This window comes from Pyrgilauda ruficollis, unplaced genomic scaffold, assembly GCF_017590135.1.
Source record: "Pyrgilauda ruficollis isolate IOZ18807 unplaced genomic scaffold, ASM1759013v1 scaffold13, whole genome shotgun sequence".
Classification (NCBI taxonomy): Eukaryota; Metazoa; Chordata; class Aves; order Passeriformes; family Passeridae; genus Pyrgilauda; species Pyrgilauda ruficollis.
The window spans coordinates 12,771,620-12,794,343 of record NW_024511432.1 but is presented as its reverse complement, the minus strand read 5'-3'; the positions used below and the strand labels follow the sequence as shown (position 1 = coordinate 12,794,343).

General features: G+C 40.7%; 1 protein-coding gene across 3 annotated transcripts; it reads left to right on the top strand.

Annotated features, from left to right (window-relative positions):
* The first annotated feature begins 3 nt into the window (after positions 1 to 3).
* Positions 4 to 21,220, top strand: LOC121348861 (uncharacterized protein F13E9.13, mitochondrial-like). 3 transcript variants are annotated; one of them, XM_041458825.1, is made up of 6 exons: positions 169 to 307; positions 1,388 to 1,470; positions 8,170 to 8,350; positions 12,942 to 13,092; positions 14,922 to 15,049; positions 20,280 to 21,220. In XM_041458825.1, the coding sequence occupies exons 1-6, from the start codon at positions 235 to 237 to the stop codon at positions 20,468 to 20,470; spliced, it is 807 nt and encodes a 268-aa protein (XP_041314759.1). In that variant the 5' UTR covers positions 169 to 234; the 3' UTR covers positions 20,471 to 21,220. The 3 variants fall into 3 exon arrangements, with proteins under 3 accessions (XP_041314760.1, XP_041314759.1, XP_041314758.1); XM_041458826.1 differs by lacking the exon at positions 1,388 to 1,470 and having other exon boundaries at positions 4 to 307; XM_041458824.1 differs by lacking the exon at positions 169 to 307 and having other exon boundaries at positions 1,237 to 1,470.
* Positions 21,221 to 22,724: the final 1,504 nt, after the last annotated feature.

Sequence of the window (22,724 nt, the reverse complement as noted above, 5' to 3'; positions counted from 1 at the left end):
CCGCACCGGCCCTTGCCGGCCGGGAGCGGGTGGTCGGCGGGTGCCGGGCCGGTGGGGCAGGGCGGGAGGCGGGAGGGTTCCGCCAGGCGCCTGCTGCCTCACGGCGCGGCCGCTCCCGTCCCTGCGCGCGGCGCGGGCCGCGCCCGGCGGGACATTTAAACGCGCGGCGGCGGCCGCGGACCATGACCTGCCCGGCCCGGCTCGGCTCACGCCCTCCTTCCCTCCCCGCAGGCCATGCAGCGGCCCGGGCTGTTCGGGCGGGTCAAGGCGGCGGTGGTCGGGATGGTGCACGTGGGAGCGCTGCCAGGTAAGCGGCGGGCACCGGGTGTGGGTAGCCGGCGTCATTCCTTGGCCCGGCTGCCGTCCCTCTGGAAGGCTGGACCTTCCCCGCCACCACGGGCCCCTCATGAGGCGCCGTCAGTTCGGGCGCTCCCCGTTTCAGAGGTAAAAACGGCGGGAAACAGTTCCACACGGGGACCTGGGCTGAGGAAACCAGGATTTGGGCTCGGTGATCCCTGTGTTGGAGGAAGCGAGGGTTGGGGAGTTGCTCGGATGGGCTTTGGGGTAGGATGGAGGTTGGATGAGCTCTCTCGTGCCCTCGGGGGCAGTGGGAAGCTCAGGCAACAGGCGGGATCTGTTCCAGCCTGGCCTCCTTGTCCGCCTTTCCAGGGGCTCAGGGTGGGCAGAGCTGCTCAGGAGAGCCCACCTTGCCCTCGGTGGCTGATGCCCGGAGCTCAGGGTGCCCACGTTTTCCCAGAAGCAGCCCCCAGGCAGTACGGCTGGGAAATCAGGCCAGCTAAAAGAGCTGACACGGGGCTCAGCGCAGTCCCCGTTTCAGACTCCCACTGCCTGACCTTAGAGCCCAAATATCAGAAGAGACTTTGGTCTTAAGGCAAATTCATTGAACTCCAACAAAATCTGTGTGTGTTTCTGCCATGAAGATCAGATCCAATCACCCTTGCAGATTAAGGACAGCTTTAACTGGCTTTAAACTCATTGTTGTTTAGCATAGGCGTTCTATGGTGACATAGAGGTCAGTCTTGCCCATGGGTTGTATTGTCTGGAGCATCACTAATGCAGGATAAATTACAAGTATGTGAAATAGCAAGCTAAGAGCACACCTAGTGCAACAGGGGATTATAGCAGACATCCCTCAAGTTTATGAATTATATTTAGGAGCTGAATGGTTACAGCAGCTCTGCCAAGTTCAGCTAAGGAGAGAGATGTCACTAAGGTATGTCACAAGGAGATAGGGCAGCCTTTGAACAAATTTGCCCTGTATGTCCCTGTTTCAGTGTGCAATCCCTGTGGATGTCCTGGCCAAATCTGTTACTGTCCATGGGTTTGGTTTGTGCATGCCCTGGGGTAAGCAGCATTATTCTTGCAGGGACACCAAGAAGTTCTCTTCCATTGACCCAGATCATTGATCAAGCTTGTCAAGAGGCAGAAGTTTACAAGGATGCTGGAGTTGTAAGTTTTGGTTTCTTGCTTCCCATGATGGCCGTTACACAAAACCACTTCTGCATAGCCAGAATTTTAAATGAACCTATAGGTAATCAAAAGCATCCTGAAGCTTATCAATTAGGGAGATGCTTAAATCCATGTCATTTGTTTCAACATAGGAAGTAGGCCTTGTAGATTACAAAAAACCCCTAAGGTAAGTATCACCTGCACCCAAAACAATTGAAAAAGCTTAGATTCAAATAGTACAGTTCAAGTTGTTTGAGTTGGATGAATCAAGTCAATTTAAGGATTAAAAAAAAAGTGGCCAGAAATATGGGCTGTTGCTGGCATTCAAGGTCTCTGGCTGTAGAATGCTTCATCAATCTAGTCTGACAAGCAACTATATTTTTAGCTCTGTGCAAGCCTCTGGTTTCCTGAGGTCATGGAGGTATGCCATGTGCACAGCTGATACACTGCATGCATACCTCAGGAACCTGGAGGTGCAGGATCACCCCACAGCTCTGTTTGTAACAAAACAGCACAGATAATTCAGGATCTAAAAAAAAAAGGCTCAGGCCCTTTTCTGCCCTCTCTAAGCCTCTCTCCAGGCCCCTGGCAGCAAACATGCCTGCTTTGCACGTCCAGAAGAGCAGGCCCAAAAGGCCATTCTCAGCCAGAGGCAAGAAGAGACTGCTGTCAGAATTGCTGTTAGACCTAAAGTGGTGTAGTAATCTTCATAGGTCAGTAGATTTTAACAGGGTGTATGTCCTTTTGAAAGGTCAGATATGTTTTAAACATTTCATTACACCTTGTCTTGGGGTGTTGATGTGCTTTTTCTTTGACCTGCCCACAGCATTATGAACATTTTCTGGTGGTGTACTAATGTCCAAAGTTTGAAAATGTCTTCAGTGAACAAACAGTCACTGCTCCGAGCTGCTGTTTTCAGAAAAAAACTTTATTAACAAGCAGGTTGAAGCATTTTTAATCTATAAATTAGAATGACACTATTCAGAAAGAACAAAATTGAATACCATATAAGACCAAGGTCAAAATGCAAGACAAGTCACACAAGGTAGGTTATGGGCAGAGCCCTGGTGAGGCTAAACCAGGAAAGAATGCTGAGAATAGAATAATTGAAAGGATAAACAGCACTGGGGTAAAATGATGCTAACCTGGTGGGCTTTAGTATCTGTGAACCAGATGAACATGTGTGAGATGTCCACCCAGTTAGAATAGTCCCTGACTGCAAGCTGAACGGAACAAGGAAGTTTTCTTCCTTTTCATTCCTCCTGAAAGAACAGGGGTGCAATAACTCTGTATTCTGTACTATGCCCTTATATTTTGTTGTTGCAGTATCACCATGAGGTATAATGTGGTTCGATCTACATCAGAAGAGTGGCAAACACTAATCTCTGCCTTCCTGTGCCAGAGGAAGTGCTTGCACAGATAATCTGTAACTCATGAAGCCATTTCTCCACACTGCAGTGCCTGTTTGCCCATTTCCTTACATAATAATTACACATTGAAACCTTCAACAGCAGGGGGAAGACACCAAATACTCCTGAAGGTGAAGGAAGGTACAGAAGCAGTTACTGCCACTGCTGGCATGCACAAAACTGGAGCAACTTTGAGATAAGCTTTAAAATCAGTACTAACAAAAAGTTTTAATTTGGCTTTTATACTTTGTCTTTTCAACAGTTGTACTGAATTCTGCAGTTCCAACTCTAACTGGTTTACCTTTTCTGCAAGTGCCTTGCAGTCTCTGAACTTGAATATATCTTTAAACCTGCCTGTCAGGAGACACATGAGGTGAATGCAGTCATTTGTCTATGCATTTGGACAAATTCAGGGCTTAGAATTGTAATTAACCCATTTTCCTAGAGAAGTCACAGGAACATCAATATACTTCCACACCAGTCTTTATTCTAAAGGTCTGTACAGTGTTAGAGAGTAGAACAGAACAGAGTTAGAGCAATATAACAAAAAATCTTTTATTAGGGAGATAAGTTTCAGACATAATCAGGAGAGCATCCATAAATACCAACAGGGTTGCTTAACACTTTCTGCAATTCAATTCTTTAGTTTTTTGTGTTACTTTAAGAGAAATGCAAGTTTTCATCATAGATGCTTTCAGGAGCTTCACAATTTTTACACAGAGATCACTACTGCCAAACTATTCTGGAATGGGAATATATTTGGGTTTCTTGCTCAGTATTCCAAAGGAGCTGTTAAGCTGTCTGTTCTTCTTGTGGAAGAAGAGCTAGAGAAAGCTATCTTCCCATGGATGTTTGTACTGACAGTGTTCCCAAATGCTGCCCACAGTAGCCCTTAAGAAAATACATAACCATTTGCTGCTATTTAGATGTTTACATATTGTCTCAAACTGTTCAAATTGGTGTTAACATTTAAAAATAAAGTATATGGTCTTGCTCACTCCATCTGTGTTGCACTTGGAAGTAAATCCTGGTATATTCAGAGTAAGGTGACTTGTCTGGCACATTCACAGCTTCACATAATAAATATGAAAGATTTGTGATATTAGAGCATAGTAATGAAAACAAGTGAGTGCTCAGTTAGGAAGCCATCTGTGCTCAAAATGTATATGCTTTGTACTTTTGTGTTGCTAAACAATGAAATTCCCTAGACAAGATTTTATAAGCAGCAGGCTATGAGGCGTTATAATCCCTCCAATTTGTACCTGCTTTTCTTTAAGGAAGAGACAAAATGTATCTATTCAGGTTAACTTTTATTCCTTCCACTCAACCTGGCTGACATTTGTTTTGTAGCTAGAAAACAGAGCACAGGTTCCCACTTGACTGTTAGTTACTGTTCCTAACCGGAGTAGCTGACATTAAAAACAGTTACTAGTACATGTTTTACATTGATGTTTTTAAAAAATAAGAGTGGTAAGCCTGTTGGTCTTACAACTACAGTGATAACTGTAATTCACAACTTAGAATTTAATAACAGTGGAGACAGAATAAAGTAGTATTTCTGCATAGAAACATGTAGGTAGCTTTCACTTTGATTACAGAGGTTAGCATTTCAAATCTCAGCTGTATTACAGGAAAATAAAATAGCAGATAGACTACCCACAGCTACCTCCTCTGGCATGTGCAGGAGAACATGAGATAGCAGCTTACTTCTGTTAAGGCAGCCATCTGCTCTGGAGGTGAGTTTTTAAATAAGTTGCTTATAGCTGTGCTTACAAACAGCAATTAAATGCTCTGCAAAGGCGCCTGATTTCCTCTACAAGGGGCACATGAGGTAATTGCTGCCATTGTCTTAGTCCCCACCTGGGCCTGTGTAATAACAGGGATGGTGCCAGGCCTGCTCCCTTTCTGGAGGAAGGAGTAGAGGTGATGAGCTTGGAGAGATTTGTACTGAGGTGCACATGTTTGCAGCTAAAGCCTTTCTCTGGGGAGAAACACTGGGGTTAGTTGCCCTGGGAAAAAGTTACGTTAGGTATATGCTGGGTTAAAACTTGTGCAATTGTTACCTCATTTGTGGTTTGTTGCTGTTTTGAGGCTTTCCTGCTGTAATATGTGCGAGGCTGAAGTGTTTTAAGAGGTTATTTCTGTAAGCGCAATACAGCTAAGGAAATTATTTCTATATAGTTAGAGAGCTAATTAAAGGACCTATTTTTCAGTAGCTAACTGTGTTACAAAGGGCACTCACTTCATGTGTAGCACTTCAGAAGTCATTCAAAGTAAAAAGGAAATACATTGTTTGAAAATTACTTATAATAAGCTTGTTGCATATGAGCAACACTTAAATTATCTTAACATTCAATGGGAAAGGAGCACAGAAGGCACTTGCAAGAGTTTTATCTCGTACTATCTACGTAAATCCTGCTTTACAGGATATAATGCAGAAGCTGTTTCCATAGGCTTCTAAACCATAAACTTAAGTTCCAAGAACTTTAATTTAGCATAACTGTTTTCTTTCCCCCATTTTAATTAGCTGTCTGATAGTATTGAAGTTTGTTTCCTATACATAGCAATTCAGTAAACACAAATCTGTGGTGTTATATTTTTATATAAAATATGAAAGAAAGCTTTGACTTAATGCATCTGTAATTCAGCTTTCTGTATTGCAGAACATATGTTGTTCTCTTTTTAATTAAACAAAGCATAATATGCAAAAGAACAGTTGGATGGCACCAAAAGAATAACACATTATTAAAGTTCTACCAAAAATATTCACTGTAACTGTGGACCTTGAGGCTATAGGAAGAGGCAGTTGCTGAAAAGTGAATGTAGTAAACTTAAAGCAGGAGAAAGAACTGTTGCAATCCTCCCATATGCCTGCATTTTGAGTTAGACTTTAATGAGACACTTTTTATGTGTAGTACTATGGCTAGGGGTTTTTATAACTTATTAAATGAATTAATTCATTAGTGTAACTAATGGAATAATTTGCTTTATGCAAATCCAGAACGGTCAAAGTAGTAGCAAGTTGTGAAAAACTGAGTTTCACAGTGGAATTCTGTCAGCCTATTCTCTTGCTTTTTTGGCTACTAATGTGGCTCTTTAGGAGCTGGGCATTTTGAAGCCCCATTCCCAGTTGCCTTTCTTCCTGTTGAGATTGATGCTTCACTGCCTGGAAGCCTGGGGATGCTGTTTTGCAGATCCTGGTTCCTGGCCCTTATGATAAGCTTGGAGTTTCCCTGATACCCAGATTTTGCTGAAATCTGCCAAGAAGAGCATTTCTGAGCCAAGGGCTTCCAGGCTTTTTGGCCTCAAGGAATTACTTTGTTTTGATGGTTGGTTGCATTTTTTTGAATTTGCTTTGCTAAAGTATTATAGTTCTATGTTAGTCCTTTTGCCATATGCAACTACTGACCAACTTTGCATTCTTGCTGAGACTGACTTAATATATTTATGTGTAGTGAGAACAAGAGGCTACAGGGGTTCTATTTCTCTTGGTACCACAAGGGATTCAGTAGCTGTGCCTTAGATACCAAGACCATTTGGTCAGTTCAGGTTTGTTGGAAGAGTCCTAACCTCATTCCAGAAAAATTACTAAAAATTGGGATTTTTTTTTGGTGGTTTTCTTAGGACAGGTTGTCTTTTTTGTCATATGGCTACCTCCCATCACAGGTACAGAAATGTGGATGTTCCATATTGAACAAAGTGGACACACAGACAAAGTCAAGTGCAGATGTTTTGGTTGGTTGCCATACCTGGTGCTCCTTTGCCTAATTCAGGTTTTCCTGGGCTGGAATTATGTAATTAAATACGTTGGTGAATGGCATCACAAAGTGCAAAGGTCTGATGTGGAGTGTCATCATATCAGGTCACCTTTTCCATGAACGGGTCACATCCCATTGCTTTTTTGGTAGCATGTCTTTTGTGTATTTAAATACTGAGCTGTGAGTAATTTGGAGAAGGCAGCTGTGCCCTGGTGCATTGAATGTTTGCAGGTTGTGTGCTTGGTCTCACCATGTTGCTCCACTGGGTTATTTCCTTCTCACTTTTCCCCAGCCTCTGTGTTGGGTGTTCATTTCTGATGCCTGTGCCATAGCCTGTAATTCAGCCATTAAATGCTGACACTGTTTTAGATACTGTCTTATCTTTTACTGCCAGAAGGGCTTCCACACTACAACAAAGATTAGAGAAGTGTCACATATAAAAGATTTTTTAAAGAAATTTTTTTTGTTTCCCCTTCCTGATTCTCTGTGTTAAGAACCAAGCTGCTGTGTTTAATCTCTAGTTGTGTTTTTTCCCAAAAAAATGTTCCATTCTTATTCTGTTGCAATATCTATGAAAGGTAAAGCTCTCATTTTAAAGGATTAAGATGTGTGATAAAACTCCAGAAAGAGCAGAATTTATTTGCTATACGTACAATTAGTTTGTCTATTAAACTTTTTGCATTTTTAGAATTAAGCTGGTGAGAAATATCTGATTTTCTTTTCATCTTCTTACTGCTAATGCAAAATGCTAGGCATGGAATATGTTTCAAGGCTCTACTTTTACTATTGTTATTAATCCTTAACAAAATTATGTATTATCTGCAGTTGTTGCAAAGTTTTTAGTATAGCCTATGCAATGGTTAGAAATGTGTGTGGCATCAGGTAATGCACAAATTGTATCAGCAGAGTGTTTTATCATCACTCCATTGTTTGCCAAGAGTATGTCCATGTGGATGGAGAGGTATAATAGACAATAAATAGCAATATCTTCTTTCCAGTAATTCTGAATACAGAATGGGAGAAATATCACTAGTTCATATTATGGCATTTGGCACAATAACGATCAAACAAAAATTCCTTTATTTATCCAAAGTAACACTTATTTTCTTACATTGATTGAATTGAAAGTTGCCCTGATTATCTCAGAGTCCTCTGTTATCTGAACATACTCAATATCCTGTATTCCCCTTGGATAATTGAAGTTTGACTTCACACTATTTCTAATGAGGTATAAGATTTAACTCATTTGCCTATAGTTCACATTTTAGGATGGATCAAAGGAACCCAAATTGATGAATGTATAATTAAAATCACATTTATTTCTCTTCATGATTTCACTGCAAATACCATGCTGTTGATGAAAGCACTTTTATAAGTGGTTGTGCGCATCAAATGCATCGACACAACTTGCTGTAGATAATCTTCCCTTTGAAGGAAAACCCTTGCACTTGTGTGTCTCAGTGCACAATATATAATGGTGAATTGGCCACGTTAGTACAGTGCAGTGATATTTTTTCTCATTCTTTCCCCAGGATGGGCTGATCCTGGAGAACATGCACGACGTGCCGTACACGGTGCGCCCCGGCCCGGAGGTCACCGCAGCCATGGCAGTGCTCGGTGCTGCCGTGAGACACAGCTGTCCCCGTGTCCCTCTGGGTGTCCAGGTGCTGTGTGCTGCCAACCAGCAGGCAATAGCCATTGCTCTGGCTGCAGGTAATGCAAAGGGCTCTTCAGGTATTGCTGCTGCTGCTGTGGCATTCTCTCTCCACAAACTGCACCTTGTGCAGACATGGGTACTGTGGAAAGCTGACTGTGCCCTGAGAAAGCAGAAGTTATGTTCTGAGAAAGGTGCCTGCTTAATTAGAGTGGGTGGTATTTGTGAACTGCTTCAGGTGGAGGCTGCTAAAGGCTGCCACCACAGCTTTCTAGGTGAAACCTGTCTAAATGTAATCATTAGTATAAATCTGCTGGTGTCTAAAAGCCACTTTTGGTGTAGCTCTTGTTTACTTCAGTTATATCATATGTGAGGATCAACTTAACCCATGGGGGTTAAGCATCCTGTTTCAGCATCTATTTATATGTTGTTGCTGCTACTGTTGTCCATGAAAACTAAGTTTTCATTGTCTTTTTTAATGAATGAGTAGAATGAAACTTTTTATATAATGACAAAAATTGAGTGTACAGATAGCCAAAGTACTTAAAATTAAATTGCCTTTGGGAGAATTAAATATAAATTAATCTATCCTTATTGCATGAATCCTAGACTTGTCTAAACTTCCTGCTCTTCCTGTTTGCTGAAGCAATTTTAGTTTTTCATATGTAACCCTCCCTGATGTAAGGGTGTAGGCTGGCTTAATATGGAAAGCCTGTACTTCCTAAATTCACAAAATGAGGGTTAATGCATGTTTTTGCCCAAATTGACTGTCATTATGGTAAAGCTGCACATTTTTGCATGTACAAATTATATAGAACCAGGCAGAAGATGCTGGTGTTAAGTGAAAGCCATACTTCAGGTACAATTATGTAGGCTAACCTATCTGCAGTGGCAGTTTTAATTATGCCTAATATGTTCTAAAAGCTTTAAATTCTTGTTAATAGATGTGTTTTGAACTGGCATTTGTTTTGTGAGCTTTAAATCAGATGTTGCCATTTTCAAAGCATCTAACCACTTGACAAATTGAGAAAACCTAATTTTTATTGCTGCATTGGAACCTATATGAAAACCTCAAATAAAAATGGTAACAAAATCCATTTTTAGTTTTTAGAGGCTGCTGCAAGTGGGCCACTGGAGGTGCATAGGTATTTGGAAAAATAGCACATAGCCTATTTTTAAAAGCAATCCTTTGAGGAGCAAAAATCATCACTAAATAAGGGATATGGTCTGGGAACAATGTATTTCTCTTCTTTGCAATTATTAATGGAGGGGAGAATTCCTGGAGGGCTTGAGTTTTGCTCAGCTCCACTACTGTTCTGCACTATTTCCTCTGTAACTGTGGAACACCAACCAGGAAGGGCCTGTGTTTAATGCATTTCATTGCACTTCTCTAAAAATGATTGTCTCAAGTTCACTGAACAGGGAAGCAAAAAGAAAATCACTTAAAGCAAAACCATAGTAAAGTGGGTGCTACTTTGTAGATAGCAAATCTTAAAATAGCTTTTCTGTAGCAACTTAGTAGCAACTTTAATATCAATACAATTTTGATAGGTAGCTATTAACAAAGGAAATCCTGTGTGCTCTCACTACAAAAATAACTTGTTGAAGGTGTTCTAGCTAAAAACCATATGTAGCCTCTTCTGCCTACTGTACAATCATTTCATTTTTCCTGTGGAGATCCCTGTCTTTGGTAGGAATGACTGTTCTTAAGAGAACCACACAGGGAATTTATAACTGGTCTCTAGGAGAAGGTAATGATTTTATTTGATAAAAGGGTGGGGGGAAATCCACAGGTCTGCAGTGGGACTAGGAGCTCAATGAGCTTGAGCAAGGACTGTTGGGTCCTGTGCCTTAGTGAGCCTGGGTCACTCATCATGAATCAGGGCTCAGTTTTTAATTTATCTTATCTCATAAATTTACAAAAAAATGTTTCAGTTGGAAGGGACTTTAAACAGTCATCTAGTCCAACTGCCTTCTCTACCTGAAGCTGCCCTTTTCCCTTTAAGAATCAATTACTGAAATTCCAGTTCTGGATCAGTCTTCGTCAATGATGATGATAAATTGATAGCTGATAAATGAGGCTTCATGTCAGGAGATATCCCAGATGTTTCCATGTCTTTGGCAAACACAGCTTTGCTGTCTGAGCCCATTCCTTTCCCTCCTGCACCAGCTGAGTGGGAATTCACTTGCTATCACCCACAACACTGTTTAGGATAAGACAGAATTAGGCAGAGCTGTGTGCTATGGTTTTTGCTGTCCTTTTTAAGTACCACCATATTAATGCAGAGGTGAGGGAGGCAGCTCAGCTGAGAACTGCAGCAGGGAGCACCCAGAGGTGCTGTGAAAGGCAGGGAGTGCTGTGCATCCTGCTGGGAGAGCTGCTGGAGACCCTGCTCCTGTGCCTGCAGCCCATGCTGAGCACAGCAAGAGCTGCTGCAAGACAGTGTCCTGAGAAATGCTTTTGCAGCACAGGCACACTGTGCCTCCAGTGTCAACAGCAGACAAAGTCAATGCCCCTCTAAGAGTTCTGTTTATTAGTTTTCATTGGATATTCCCTATTCTTGTTTTCCAGTGAAACTACAAAGTGTGTTGTTCCCATGTAAGTCAGAATGGGACTGCCTATTAACTATTCAATGGCTATTACTTTTCAACTTGCCAAATGTGAAAGTAAGCAGTAGTATCACTCTCACAATTTTATGAGCATAAAAATGAATTCATTAGCAGAATCTGATTATGGCTTCATAAAAGAGAAGGGTAATGATATGGTGCCTGCACCTATTACACTTGGTTAAAAATTGTATTTTCATGGCCTCCAAAAACCCAGATTGAGAGTGCAGCCTTGTTAAACTAAGTACGATCCAATGTTTAGCAGAAAGTCTTATATTACTGCACTAAAGAAACACAAACCAAGCATCAACAAACAATGTGTAAGCAGTGACTTCAATAAATGAAATTACTCAATGAATAGCTCCTGTCCCAAGTTAAACCTTCATTGCTGTGGAAGTGTTATGTCTCTAGGCTCATCCACAGTTTTATGATCAGGGAAATAATTATTCTTATATAACTCTGAATTGTACTGTAAACTTGAGTGATGTAATTAGAAGCTATAGCTTTTGTTCCTAGATGTAGAAATCTCAGTTTAGCTATTTGCACTGTGTTTATCACCCAGTGTCTACAAGCACCTGCAATGGTACTTGTGGCACACTCTTGTCTTTGAATCCTGGGAATACTCCATGCTTTGCACTAATCTCAAGGCACAGGACAGCTTGCATTTGATTTGGCATCCATCTGTGATGTTTCTTGTGAGCTGGAGTCTGTGTTGCTAAGCAATGCAGGCTCTTCTCTATCAGGCGTAAGCTTCTGTTTCTGCAACTTCAGGGCTTTTGGAATGAAACTGGAATTTTAAAATAAACAGACACCTTGTCATTTGGTAAATAAATTTTCAAGATCAGCTATGTTTATAGTTGGAATGTGCTAAGGTAATGCCTCTGTTGCCTAATCAGTTGTGGGTAGGATTGCATTCTTGATGACTGTTTCCACATGCATTGCTTTCCTTTGAATGATGTCAGCTCTAATTATATGTGCATCTGACTCCAAAGCTGGAGCAGTAGCAGAGCTTCAGAAGGGCTTGGAAGACACCTCCAAAGCAAACTGGAAGAGCAGCAAAACTGCACAAGATGAGTGCAGAGCTTTTACAAAAATGTGTAAAAGAGGAAGGTTTTAAGTGACAGTTCAAGGCTACGAAGGACAGGAGAGAAGTGGGGATTGCAATAAGGGAGTCAGAATTGAATCTTGTGCCTCACTGCTGTGGGCTTATTGCTCTGTGGTCCAAGGCTTCAGTCTTACAACAGAGATATCTCAAGGCTGTGGAGGGTGGCCCTGAATGTCAATGATGGCCCACATGAAGTAACTACAATTCATAATCTTCCTCTTTAGCATCCATTCCACAAAACCTTCCACAAAACCTCATGAATGTGGTAGAACCTGTGTTACTAAGGCATGGCAGAATTGATGGCTGGAGTAGAATAGCAAATGTTTGACTCTTCCTAAGCCTTTGCACAGCTCTAGAAGCAATTTGTTCATGTGGTGCTGTGTAGGAAACACATGCTACGTTCAGATGTAGTCACATGGGTTGCATATAACATGCTTCAGGCTGGGTTTTCTTGCCTAATTTCCTAAAGAAAGATGACAGGGCTATTCCTCTGTGTCTGTAGCCTGGAAAGGGGGAAGAGATGCAGGTTAGTGACCCTTTTTGGAGAGAAAACGTGTCATTAGAATAGAGAGCTGTGTTATGACCCATAACAGGGCACATCATGGCAGCAGACAGGGCAGGGTGTGCAGCTGCCTGAGCCACACAGGGACAAACTGAGCGGGAGAGAAGGGGACCAGGGCCTGGGGGAAAACTGGTGGGGTCAGTGGGAGAGATGGGAGCTGAAAGCAGTGAGATGGGAAGAAGTCAGAGAGAATAGGGGCAAAAATAAAGAATGGAAAGTATATGGAAAAGTGAGGTGGCTTAGTCCTAGAGCACATGAAACAATTTGTGTTGGGATCAAATAGGAAGGACAGTAAGGTGAATTTTTATTTGGTTTTAGTGTTTTTCTTTTCCAGTTCTCAGTTTCAGACTAAAATGTTGCTTTTGACTGTTTTCAGGTCTTGATTTCATCCGGGCTGAAGGGTTTGTGTTTTCTCATGTGGCTGATGAAGGGATTATAAATGCCTGTGCAGGTGACCTGCTACGATACAGAAAACACATTGGAGCAGACAACATTCAGATTTTTGCTGATATTAAAAAGAAGCATAGGTAAATACAAACAAAATTTTATGTAAATATGAATGCAATCATGATCTTATATTTTTCTCCATTTTCTGGGTTTCTTTAATGTCAACTTTCTTCCAGGGAAGTTAATCATATAGGGAGAAGTTTATTTTTTGAGCATGGACTTGCAGTGCTGTAAGGGGATACATGTAAAAATAAATTTGCAGCTGTAAGTTGCAAGTTGCTTTATCTGTGATGTTTGTAGCTGTTTAACCTTCAGGTTTTCAGTGTGCCAGCTATGAAAGCCTTGCATCTGGTATTGAGACTTTGTATGCATGTGTAAATGTCTATTATGTTTAAAGAAGTTTTGTTTCTGAAAGTTAGGTATCCAAGGTTATTTTTTAGTTATGAAGGCAGATGCCATATAAAAGCAACCAAGTTATCATAGTTTGGCATTTTAAAAAGCTCTTCCCTTTCTTCTCCTTCCTGCCAATAATTCTGATTCCTGCTACTTAAATCAGTGCTGTCTATGTAAGGGTTATGTTCTATGATTATCAAACAGAAGGAACTTATGACAGATAAATCCAGTTTCTTTTCTGCTTATACTTTATCTTACCTGTCACATGGTACTTTCAGCTATTTAGATGTCAGTCTTTGGATTTGTGTTTTTTTTTTCCCCAGAAGAACTGCTCAAGTGCTATGTATTATACATGCTAAATAACCTAATTAAAATGTTTGTGTGTAGTATGTGAGCAATCATGAGAAAAATCAAGTTTGGAAGATCTTAAATATGTAATAAGCAGGTAATAAATTTCAGAAGAGAAAGGGAACAATGCAGTGTGGTGGTCAGATGAAGCTTTTCAGGTCCTTTCAGAGCAGTTTCTTTCTGATGATTTTTTAACATGTATATATAAATGCAAATACCCTGCATTAGCCTTTCTGTTAATGAAATTGCATCATGTCATTTTTATTCTTAGTCTTGACAATTGATGAATTGATATTTGGATTATACTTCGTCATTTTCAAAGAGTTGGCCTTTAAGAAAGGCAAAGAAGTTCTTTTTTCAGGCCGAAGCATAAGCACAGAAGGAAATGCTGAAGGACTTCTTGGTTGAGCTTTTTGATGTAGAAAAGTGCAGCTGCCACTGAAAGCTGCGACGCTCCTGCTCTTTAAATGAGGAGAAACTGTTCTTGTGCCACCAGCACTCAGCAGTGCAATGTGTTTGCCATAGCTATTGTTTTCTATTTAAATACAGAAAATCCAACAGTGTTGGATGTTCAGCCAGCAAAGGCTGGAATTCTTTCTGAGTTTGGGACCTCATCAATTAAGAGCTGCTATTGCAATGGGTTTCAGACAAAGTGTGTCACCCATACATCAAAGCCTGCTGTTGAACAGCTGGGATGCAGGTGTAATTGATGCTTGTAATTGCTGTGTAAGATGATTCCTGTGGTTATATCATAGATATTAACTATACTTTCTGTTATTGGACTTGTGGAGGTTGTTGATTGTGCCCTAGGCAACAGGATCTGGTTTATGAATGAGGGCACATCACAACTCCCACTTGAAGTCAGAGAGCGCTGTGTGCTCAACACTTCTGAAATACAGGTGCTTGACATGTAAGCAGCTGTCTCAATTGACACTTGGTGGTTCACACTTAGCACTCACACTCTAGAGCCAGGAGACCCGCAGCAATCACCGATCAGTGAAGGAAAAGGTTGGTTTTCAACTCCTGCTCGGGTGGCAGTGTCCCCTGGTGCCAGCGTCACCTGCCACTGTGCAGCTGGACGCTGCTGAAGCAGCCCCTGGGGGTTCTGCCAGGGGAGGGCGGGGAAGCAGGGCGTGGGTGCCTCGTGTGACAGGCTGTGTCCCTGCAGTGCTCACGCCCTGACGGCCGATGTCAGCGTGGCGCAGACGGCGGACGCTGCCCAGCTGTTCCTGGCCGATGGCGTGGTGCTGACCGGCGCGGCCACCGGGCACCCCGCTGACCCCCGGCAGCTGCGAGGTGAGCAGGGCACCCCGCTGGGCACCGGGAGGGGGTGCTGGGCACAAGGGGCTCTCACTGTGCTATCACCAAAGGTATCGGGGACAAAGGTGATACAGAGCCTCCATCACCAGAAGGCATGAAAAGGCACTTTATTGTTCGAAATTCACAGTTCTTATAGGAACAACGGTGGACCTAAGGCCTGATTGGCCTTTAGGAATCTTCTCTCACCTGTTGGTCAAGAAGGGACAACTCCTTCTTGTAAACATCTTTGACAAACAGAGATTGCCTGCCAGGTGCAGAGATTGAGATAATAATCGTTTTAATTCTTTCTCTGAGCTTTCTCACAGCTTCCCAGGAAAATCCTGGGAGAGCTGTGTCTCTCTCTGTTCAGAGAATATGTGATAACCACACTATGGGGTTTGATTTGATCAGAATGATCATATTGAAGGTGTTACTTAGATGAGCTGTGGTATGTTTCTATACAACAGTTTGGCAGGGCAAAAATGACAATTATTCCAAGCTTTTATAACACTGAGTGATGCTGAGGCTGAAAGAAAATACTGTTTCATTTGTAAATAGCCCTAATATAAGAAAAAGCCATTTTATAACCCTAGAAAACTAGCCATATTAAACTAACTAGGTAACCATAATTCTTTCCACTGAAGAGTTTGCAGTTTTCACCTTTCACAGTGGAAATGGAATTCCTGCAAGAAAAGTGGCATTTTGATAAGGCAGCGTTCCAAACATTAATACCAAGGAAAGTACTGCTTGGAAGATTTTCAGAAAGAATACAAATTCATTGGTAGACAGGAAGATATTAACATCAAAATAATTTTTAACTAGTGTGGACTTTTTGTCAAGGGAGGCTCATTTGACCTATGAGTTCTGACCTTTGCAGAAGTGCTATGATTCTTGATATTTTTATATTAACATCAGTTTGGGCTGTGTTCATGAAACAGTATTGCTCCCATGCTGGAATTAAAGTTCTGTCATGGGGACATTTAGTTTTCATCACTAGTTTTAATTTAGATCAATGGCTTGAATTTGAATGTCTCACTGCATAAAATAAAATGTGTATTTTTTTAGGTTTTACTTTACCTGACATGCTATAACTTGGCATGTTTTGAAGTTCCAGTGCACTGTGTTGTATTCAACTTAAATTAGGAGATCAGCATAAAAAACATATTTTACCTGTCAGAGATAACCTGGACCTCAAGAGGTTGTATTTGTATCTTTTGTGTTGTTTTTTATATCTTTTGAAACAACATAAAATCATTCAGTGTTTTCAGTGTTTTCAGCATGTATATCACACATGCTTAAGAGCATTTAAAATGAATGTTGAACTTGTCCAAATGGTTCTTATTTCACTTTTTGCTAAAAAACCAGATTACAAATTGCTCGGCCTCAGTCACCAATCTTAAAAAGAAAATGATGGCTTGGTGTGAACACTGAGCCTCTTGCATTAGCTGGGTCTCTTGGTACAGCAAATTAGAAATTATGCAGGTGGAACAGGCGATACTGGAATCTATGCCTGCTTTAAAGACTGCAAAATTTTGTTAATCTAGAGATCCATCTGTTTGTACTTAATGTCTCCACTGTTATTAATGCAGATCAAATAACTTTTAAAAATATTTTATATGTCTTTGGGCAAAATCCTAGGTTAAATTCTGCTTTCATGTATGCACATGCAACCTCCATTGATTTACTGCATCAGAGAGCAAAACCTGACCTGTGGGCCCAGAGGCTTTTTTGTCACAGGACCCCAACCAGACAGAACCATAGCTTTTGCTTTTCTTTCATGTGAACAAACTTGTCAGTCCCTGTCTCTTTCTCTTTCTGGGTCCAAAGAACAAAATGAATCAGAGTTGGCAGCTGTAATGAAGTACACATTAATTCTGTGTTTGGATTTGTGTTATGAAAGCAGGAGTGTGCAGATCATGGGTTTATTGTACTTAGATCACAGCATTTTGGATGTTAGCAGGCCCTCTCATGAGAAAGATGTCTTAAAACAGGTAAGAGAAGAACTTAAAAAATTCCACAGCATAAAAAAATGACAAATTAGGCATATCTATGTCAGGAAATTCTTAAAAAGAGATCAGATCTACAGTCTACAAAGTTGGTGATGATGTGAGTGAGATTCTGCATTTCAGGAATTTATGCAGCCCCGGCAGTGCCGTATTACGGTGATACAATTGGGCACCTTTCATCACACTGCAAAGCAGCTCTTGAAAGCAAAGCTGAGAGACAGATGAGATTTTTGTCATGTCTCTTTTTCAGCTTTGTTGTGCAGTAATATAGAAGTGGTTTTGTCTTTGTGTAGAATTGATTGATTTGTGATGGGCTGCGGGAAGTGTTTCCCTGTCAAGGCAGAGATGTGTGTTCAGTCAGGTTTTGTTTGCAGTTTGTGTTGCTGCCTTCTGGAGGCTGGCAGGCTCTGCTCCAGGGCTGCCTGGGCACTCCAGGGCACTCCCCACTCCAGAGGTAGAGGGAGCACGAGGTCTGAAAAATCAGGCTTCATGTTGTTAAGGAGCAAGAACTATAGCTGAGCATTTTGAATTCCTTAATAAACCATCTTTTCATCTAAGAGGTTATAGAAGTTCCAGTTTCCTCCCTTGTGGAATATTCTTTTGTTGGATGTGTGAACCCATCAGGTTTTTTCTTGGGCTATGACTGCTGAAATACCTGCTTTGCATTCAGTTTGTATATTGAGTGACCAGAGCTTTGCATGACTGCTCAGTTATCTCTTTGAACAAAACAAAGTGTCTCAGCTGAGTAACCTGTGGAAAACAGGTACATAATGAAATCCAACAGCTGGCTGTGACTGTCACCTCCTTAATTACTGTTCATAAAAGGGGCCTCAAGACTGGCTCACCCCTTCTCATCTTTTGCTGGCCAAAATAGAGACTGCTGCCTGTGTGATACCCTCGGAGATAGAAAAAGTACTGATCACTCACATCTCCTGTTTAAGCACTAAATTTAATGACAAAGTCCTTTGAATTAAAAACCTAAAATGTGTTAAGAGGGCAGCATTACCATAAACATAGTGTTGTGTATGGTACAGTGATCACTGCAATGAGAAAGCTGTTAGAGAAGAGTAGTCAAGCAAGTTATTGGCACAGTGGTGCTTATTTTTACACCACTCTTTGCCATTGTTTTCAAGCTAGGAGCACTTGGCCTTTATTTCATGAAACTTGTGCATACCATAGTTCAAATGCTTTCATTCTGCTTTTCAACCAAGCACAATTTCATTGGGTTTTATTAAAGACCTGTGTGCAGCTGTGCTGCCACAAGAAAGAGCACAGTGCCCTCTAGTTACAGTCCACTGGAACAGAGAAATCTGTGTAAACTTCAGCATCTTGTTACTGTAACATCACAAAATTGTTTCCTTTTTCTCACTGTGTCAAAAAAAAAAAAAAAGTCAAAAAGAATGCCAGGAAAACAGAGGTTTGAAGCAGAGCTCTGTGTTTAGAGATATTTTGACAGTGACTGAACATTGCCACACAAAAGCACATCTCACTGCTGTTGCTTTATTTTCTTTTACAGGTTAGAATTTGTATTAGCACAGCCAATAGACAAATCACCTTCTACTAATCAACTTTAGGCCCTGATGTGCTTGGAAAGGACTTACAGTAGCATCTGTAGCATACTTAATGAGGTAACACATGTCAGTGCACACTGAGCACTCCCTTTGCCATTCTTCACATTGTCATTCTGGATAGATCTGCAGCCCGGGAGGTGCGTGTGCAGTCTGTGTGTCACGTGTGGATCACAGCAGCACTTGATACTCTGGAAGGCTTTGGGTTGTTCTGGAGTTTCACATCAGTCTCAGGTTTCACTGGGTTTTTTTCTTTGCCCAGCAGGGCTGAGCTGTTGCCTCAGACCCATATGAACTTGCTCTGTTTAATTATTTGGCTCTTAGTTTTTCCTGCTGATATGAAATAATTATGAAGCAACTCCCTGCTAACTTGCTTTACGCACTTGTAAGAACAAATATCGACTTGGAGCCTGGTTCCTCTGGGGATTCAGTCAAGTACTGTCACAAATGGTCAGATGCACCTTAATTGTGTGCTGGTAGTGATGTAAAGCAGTTAGAATATTCCTAAGAGCATATAGGTATTATATAAATAAAATTTAATATAAATACAAAATAAAATTGAAAATAAATATCCTGTTTTTTAGAACAGGGTATTAATAATAATGCTATAAGTAACTAGAAATGAATTATTTTGTTGCTGTAAGCAGAATGACTTAAGAATATCAAAAATGCATAGAAATAACTTAAGTTTTAATCATATATGCATGAGCCATCTGATTTGTTGTATATTTTCAGGAAGGGCTGTGTTGAATGGTTTTATTTTCATGTTAAAATCTTTTTAAGAGGGAGTTATTGTTCCTAGACGGAAAAATGGTAGCGCATGTGACCTGAAAAGAAATTCAAGAACATTTTAATTGATCCCCTTTCTTCAGTGAAGTAGGAAGGTGATAAATAATTAGTCTTCCCTGAAGCATAATTAATAAGTTAGGCTTCTGATGAAACTTAATTTAAACAGTGTTTTGAAGCAGACTTTTATTTGTTGCATGTGTGCTTTCCCAAGTTACCTCAAGCTATTACTACCTTGCCATCAGCTTATCACTAATTAAGCCAATTTATATGTTTTTAAAGGTCAGAAATAATGGCTCACAACATTCCCCTAAGGGATGAAGCATCCAGTCCTAGGAGTCACTCTTTGGATGGTCAGTTTGACATAAAATGATGAGAAGGCTGCTTAAGTAATTCTTGAATTGGGCTTTTTTTCCCTCCTCCCAAAGCTAGTACTGTATTTTGAGCCTTGTTTTTGTCTGTTTCTCCTCTTGAAACCAGGTGAAAGCTCAGATGATTAAATAACTGTATATAGGAAAAAGAAGATGCTTTTTTATTCCATTGTCATTCCTCATACTGATAAAAGACCGCTTCTCTTTCTGGCTTTTGCTTTCTGGAAAAACTAGCTGAGCTGTCAGTGGTGCCTGTATGATCCCTGCTCTCTTTCATACAAGCAAATACAGGAAGCATTCCAGACAATGGAATGTAAAAAGTAAGGTGTTTTTTCTAGAGAACCTGTTTCATTCTGCAGTAGAAATAATAAATACCACAATCACAAATTTCTCGATAGATTTTTTTTTTTTCTGTTGAAAAACTAGGCAAATTAGAGTGTTTATGGAGAGTTTCAAAGACAGGAATTAACCCTGATTTTGGTTTTCTTCTCCTCAGAGGTTAAGCATACTGTGAAGATTCCTGTGCTCGTTGGGTCCGGAGTGACTCTGGAGAATGTGAGGAATTACTTGGATGCAGATGCTCTAATAATTGGTTCCTATTTCAAGAAAGAAGGATATTGGGCAAATGCTGTTGATCCTGACCGAGTCAAGAAATTCATGGAACACATAAGTAAACTGAGGGAATGAGTTTATCAGCAAACACTGTTTGTATGTGTTTGTTTGTAGAAAAGCAGTGTGGTACGTCCTACGGAATTAAAGCACGAATGCGTGGCCGAATGGCAAATAATGCCAAATAAAAATGCACATCATCGCCATAACTAGCTTGGTGACATACTTCACAATAACCTGGTGCTCTGATGTTTGCTTCTAGGCAGCACATTTCTGTGGTGCTCAAAGCTACCATCAATGCAAAGCCAACTCTGAAGTCTTGTGCGAGATACTGTCTCCTATAAGTCAAACGCTTATGGAGTTTAAGAATTTTTAGAAAGTGTTCATCACAGGTGAGCTGAGTTCTGTTTTGCCTTTAAGTACAATAGGATGCCCTAAGTTTACAGCTAAAAGTGTTGTAAATTGGACAAGTTAATTAGCCTTTCAGTTTCTCCATCTGTAAAATGATGATAATAGCACCTACATCACACAGGGGCCGTAAGACATAATGAAGGAAAGAATGTACAGCACTTTAATCTCTCCAAATTAAGGGCTCTTTTAAAGTTCAAGATCATTATTTTTTCATTAGAATTGTGCATTTATACAATTGCTACATTTTTGTAATACCACACAAAAATTTAAGATAATTGGGGTATTGATTTACTTACAATACTTATTGGAGAATAAATGTAAATATTTAATTACATTTTAAGTAGATTTGGAATGTAGTCAAAATGCTTTTGCAAAAACTGGAAATTTTAATAAAGGTTTATTATTTTTCAGCAAGCACCTGCAGCTTTGTACCTCTCTAGACTAGTAATAGTGATGTAAAAAACTTCCTTGGAATACACAAGGTATAATTACAATAGAAACCTTTCTACCAAAGCCACAGGTGAACATGGATTTTTATTTTTCATGTAAAATGTAGAGGAAAAATATTACAGTCTCACTGTGTGTGCTGTAAGAGAATCCCCTTGAATTTGATCCTTTAGCTCTAAGGAATCTTAGAAGAACCCAAGGAATACCTGTTATGTCATGGCTGCACAGAATGTGGGTTTTTGTTTTCATTCCTTGGGACTGGGAGCTCAGTTGGTCCTCTGGGATCTCTCTTTTTCCTTGACGTGTACACATCAGGCTTGTGCTGATGCCAATGAAAGTGAAATTGTGGATATCAAAGCAAGTATACAAACATGGGGTTTGTGGCAGCTGGCAGAGCACCCATGCTCCTCTGAACAAGATACATCCTCCTTCCAAAGACAAAAAGATTTTCAAGATACTTAGTTTTGTTAACATAATGGTGATTCCAGAACATCACAGTATGAGACTGTCTTCTCAGATTTCTTTTTTCTGGACTGGTCTGTTTCCCACATGACTCCCACCAAAAGCAGTGAAATCTCTTTGGTGTGTTGCCCTGCTGGAAAAGATGTTCTTTAGGCCCTGTGGCAACCATGGCTTTTCTCCCTTTTTCTCCTAAATGCACTGACACAGCTTCAATGCACAGAAATCCTTTCACGTGCCTGGTAGTTATGGCTGGCACTGCTTTGTCAGAGTTCACGTTTACACAGGCACTTTAAACCTGCCTTGTTGTGCTTCCCTCAGAACCAACAGTTGTGTCCCAAACCCATCCCTGTGGCCTTACAGGACTCAGGATTCTAGCTGGAACCTAACCCAGCTTGTACCAGCCACACTCAGGGGGTGGGGAAGGGAGAATTGAGGTCATCTTCCTGAGTCCTTGCATCTGCAGCTTGCTAGGCTGTTGATAGAGGCAGTGCAGAACTATTTAAGGATCATTAAGATGTTTTTGAATTTGCATTCCACACAGCCACAGTATCTTTGCCAGGTAAAGCAATGATCTGGTTTAGTCTTAAAATTCCTAGCCTGAGTAATAAATGTTATGGCCTGTGTATTGTGAAAAACACCGTATTAAATTAAAATAAATTCACTTAGTAGTAATATCAGTCTGCTTAAATCTTTGTGCATTTAGGAATGTTTTGTGTATGTTTCCATGCAGCATTGCACAGAAGATGCAGTGAAGATTGTCCCAACAGGTATGCACTAATACAATTGTTACTAGCTTTGGAAGTTATTTTCAGTAAACCTGTGAGCTTGAAAAGCTGACATGCAAGCAATGAGCACTGGTGCTCTAGTACCACAAGAATAAAAATCTTTAGTCAGCTGAAAACTACAGCAGGTATACTGGTAAGGATTGTTCAGTGGTGATAGTTGTTTACAAAGAAACTGGTGCCTCTTGTCAAAAGTCACATTCACCACTGTGAGTATAAGAATTTTGTGT

Bases quoted from the DNA above. Each gene is read 5' to 3' on its own strand.
- LOC121348861 (XM_041458824.1), top strand. From the start codon at position 1,237: ATGTCACAAGGAGATAGGGCAGCCTTTGAACAAATTTGCCCTGTATGT. The intron at 8,351-12,941 runs GTAATGCAAAGG...GACTGTTTTCAG, and splicing joins AGCCATTGCTCTGGCTGCAG to GTCTTGATTTCATCCGGGCT. The intron at 15,050-20,279 runs GTGAGCAGGGCA...TCTTCTCCTCAG, and splicing joins TGACCCCCGGCAGCTGCGAG to AGGTTAAGCATACTGTGAAG.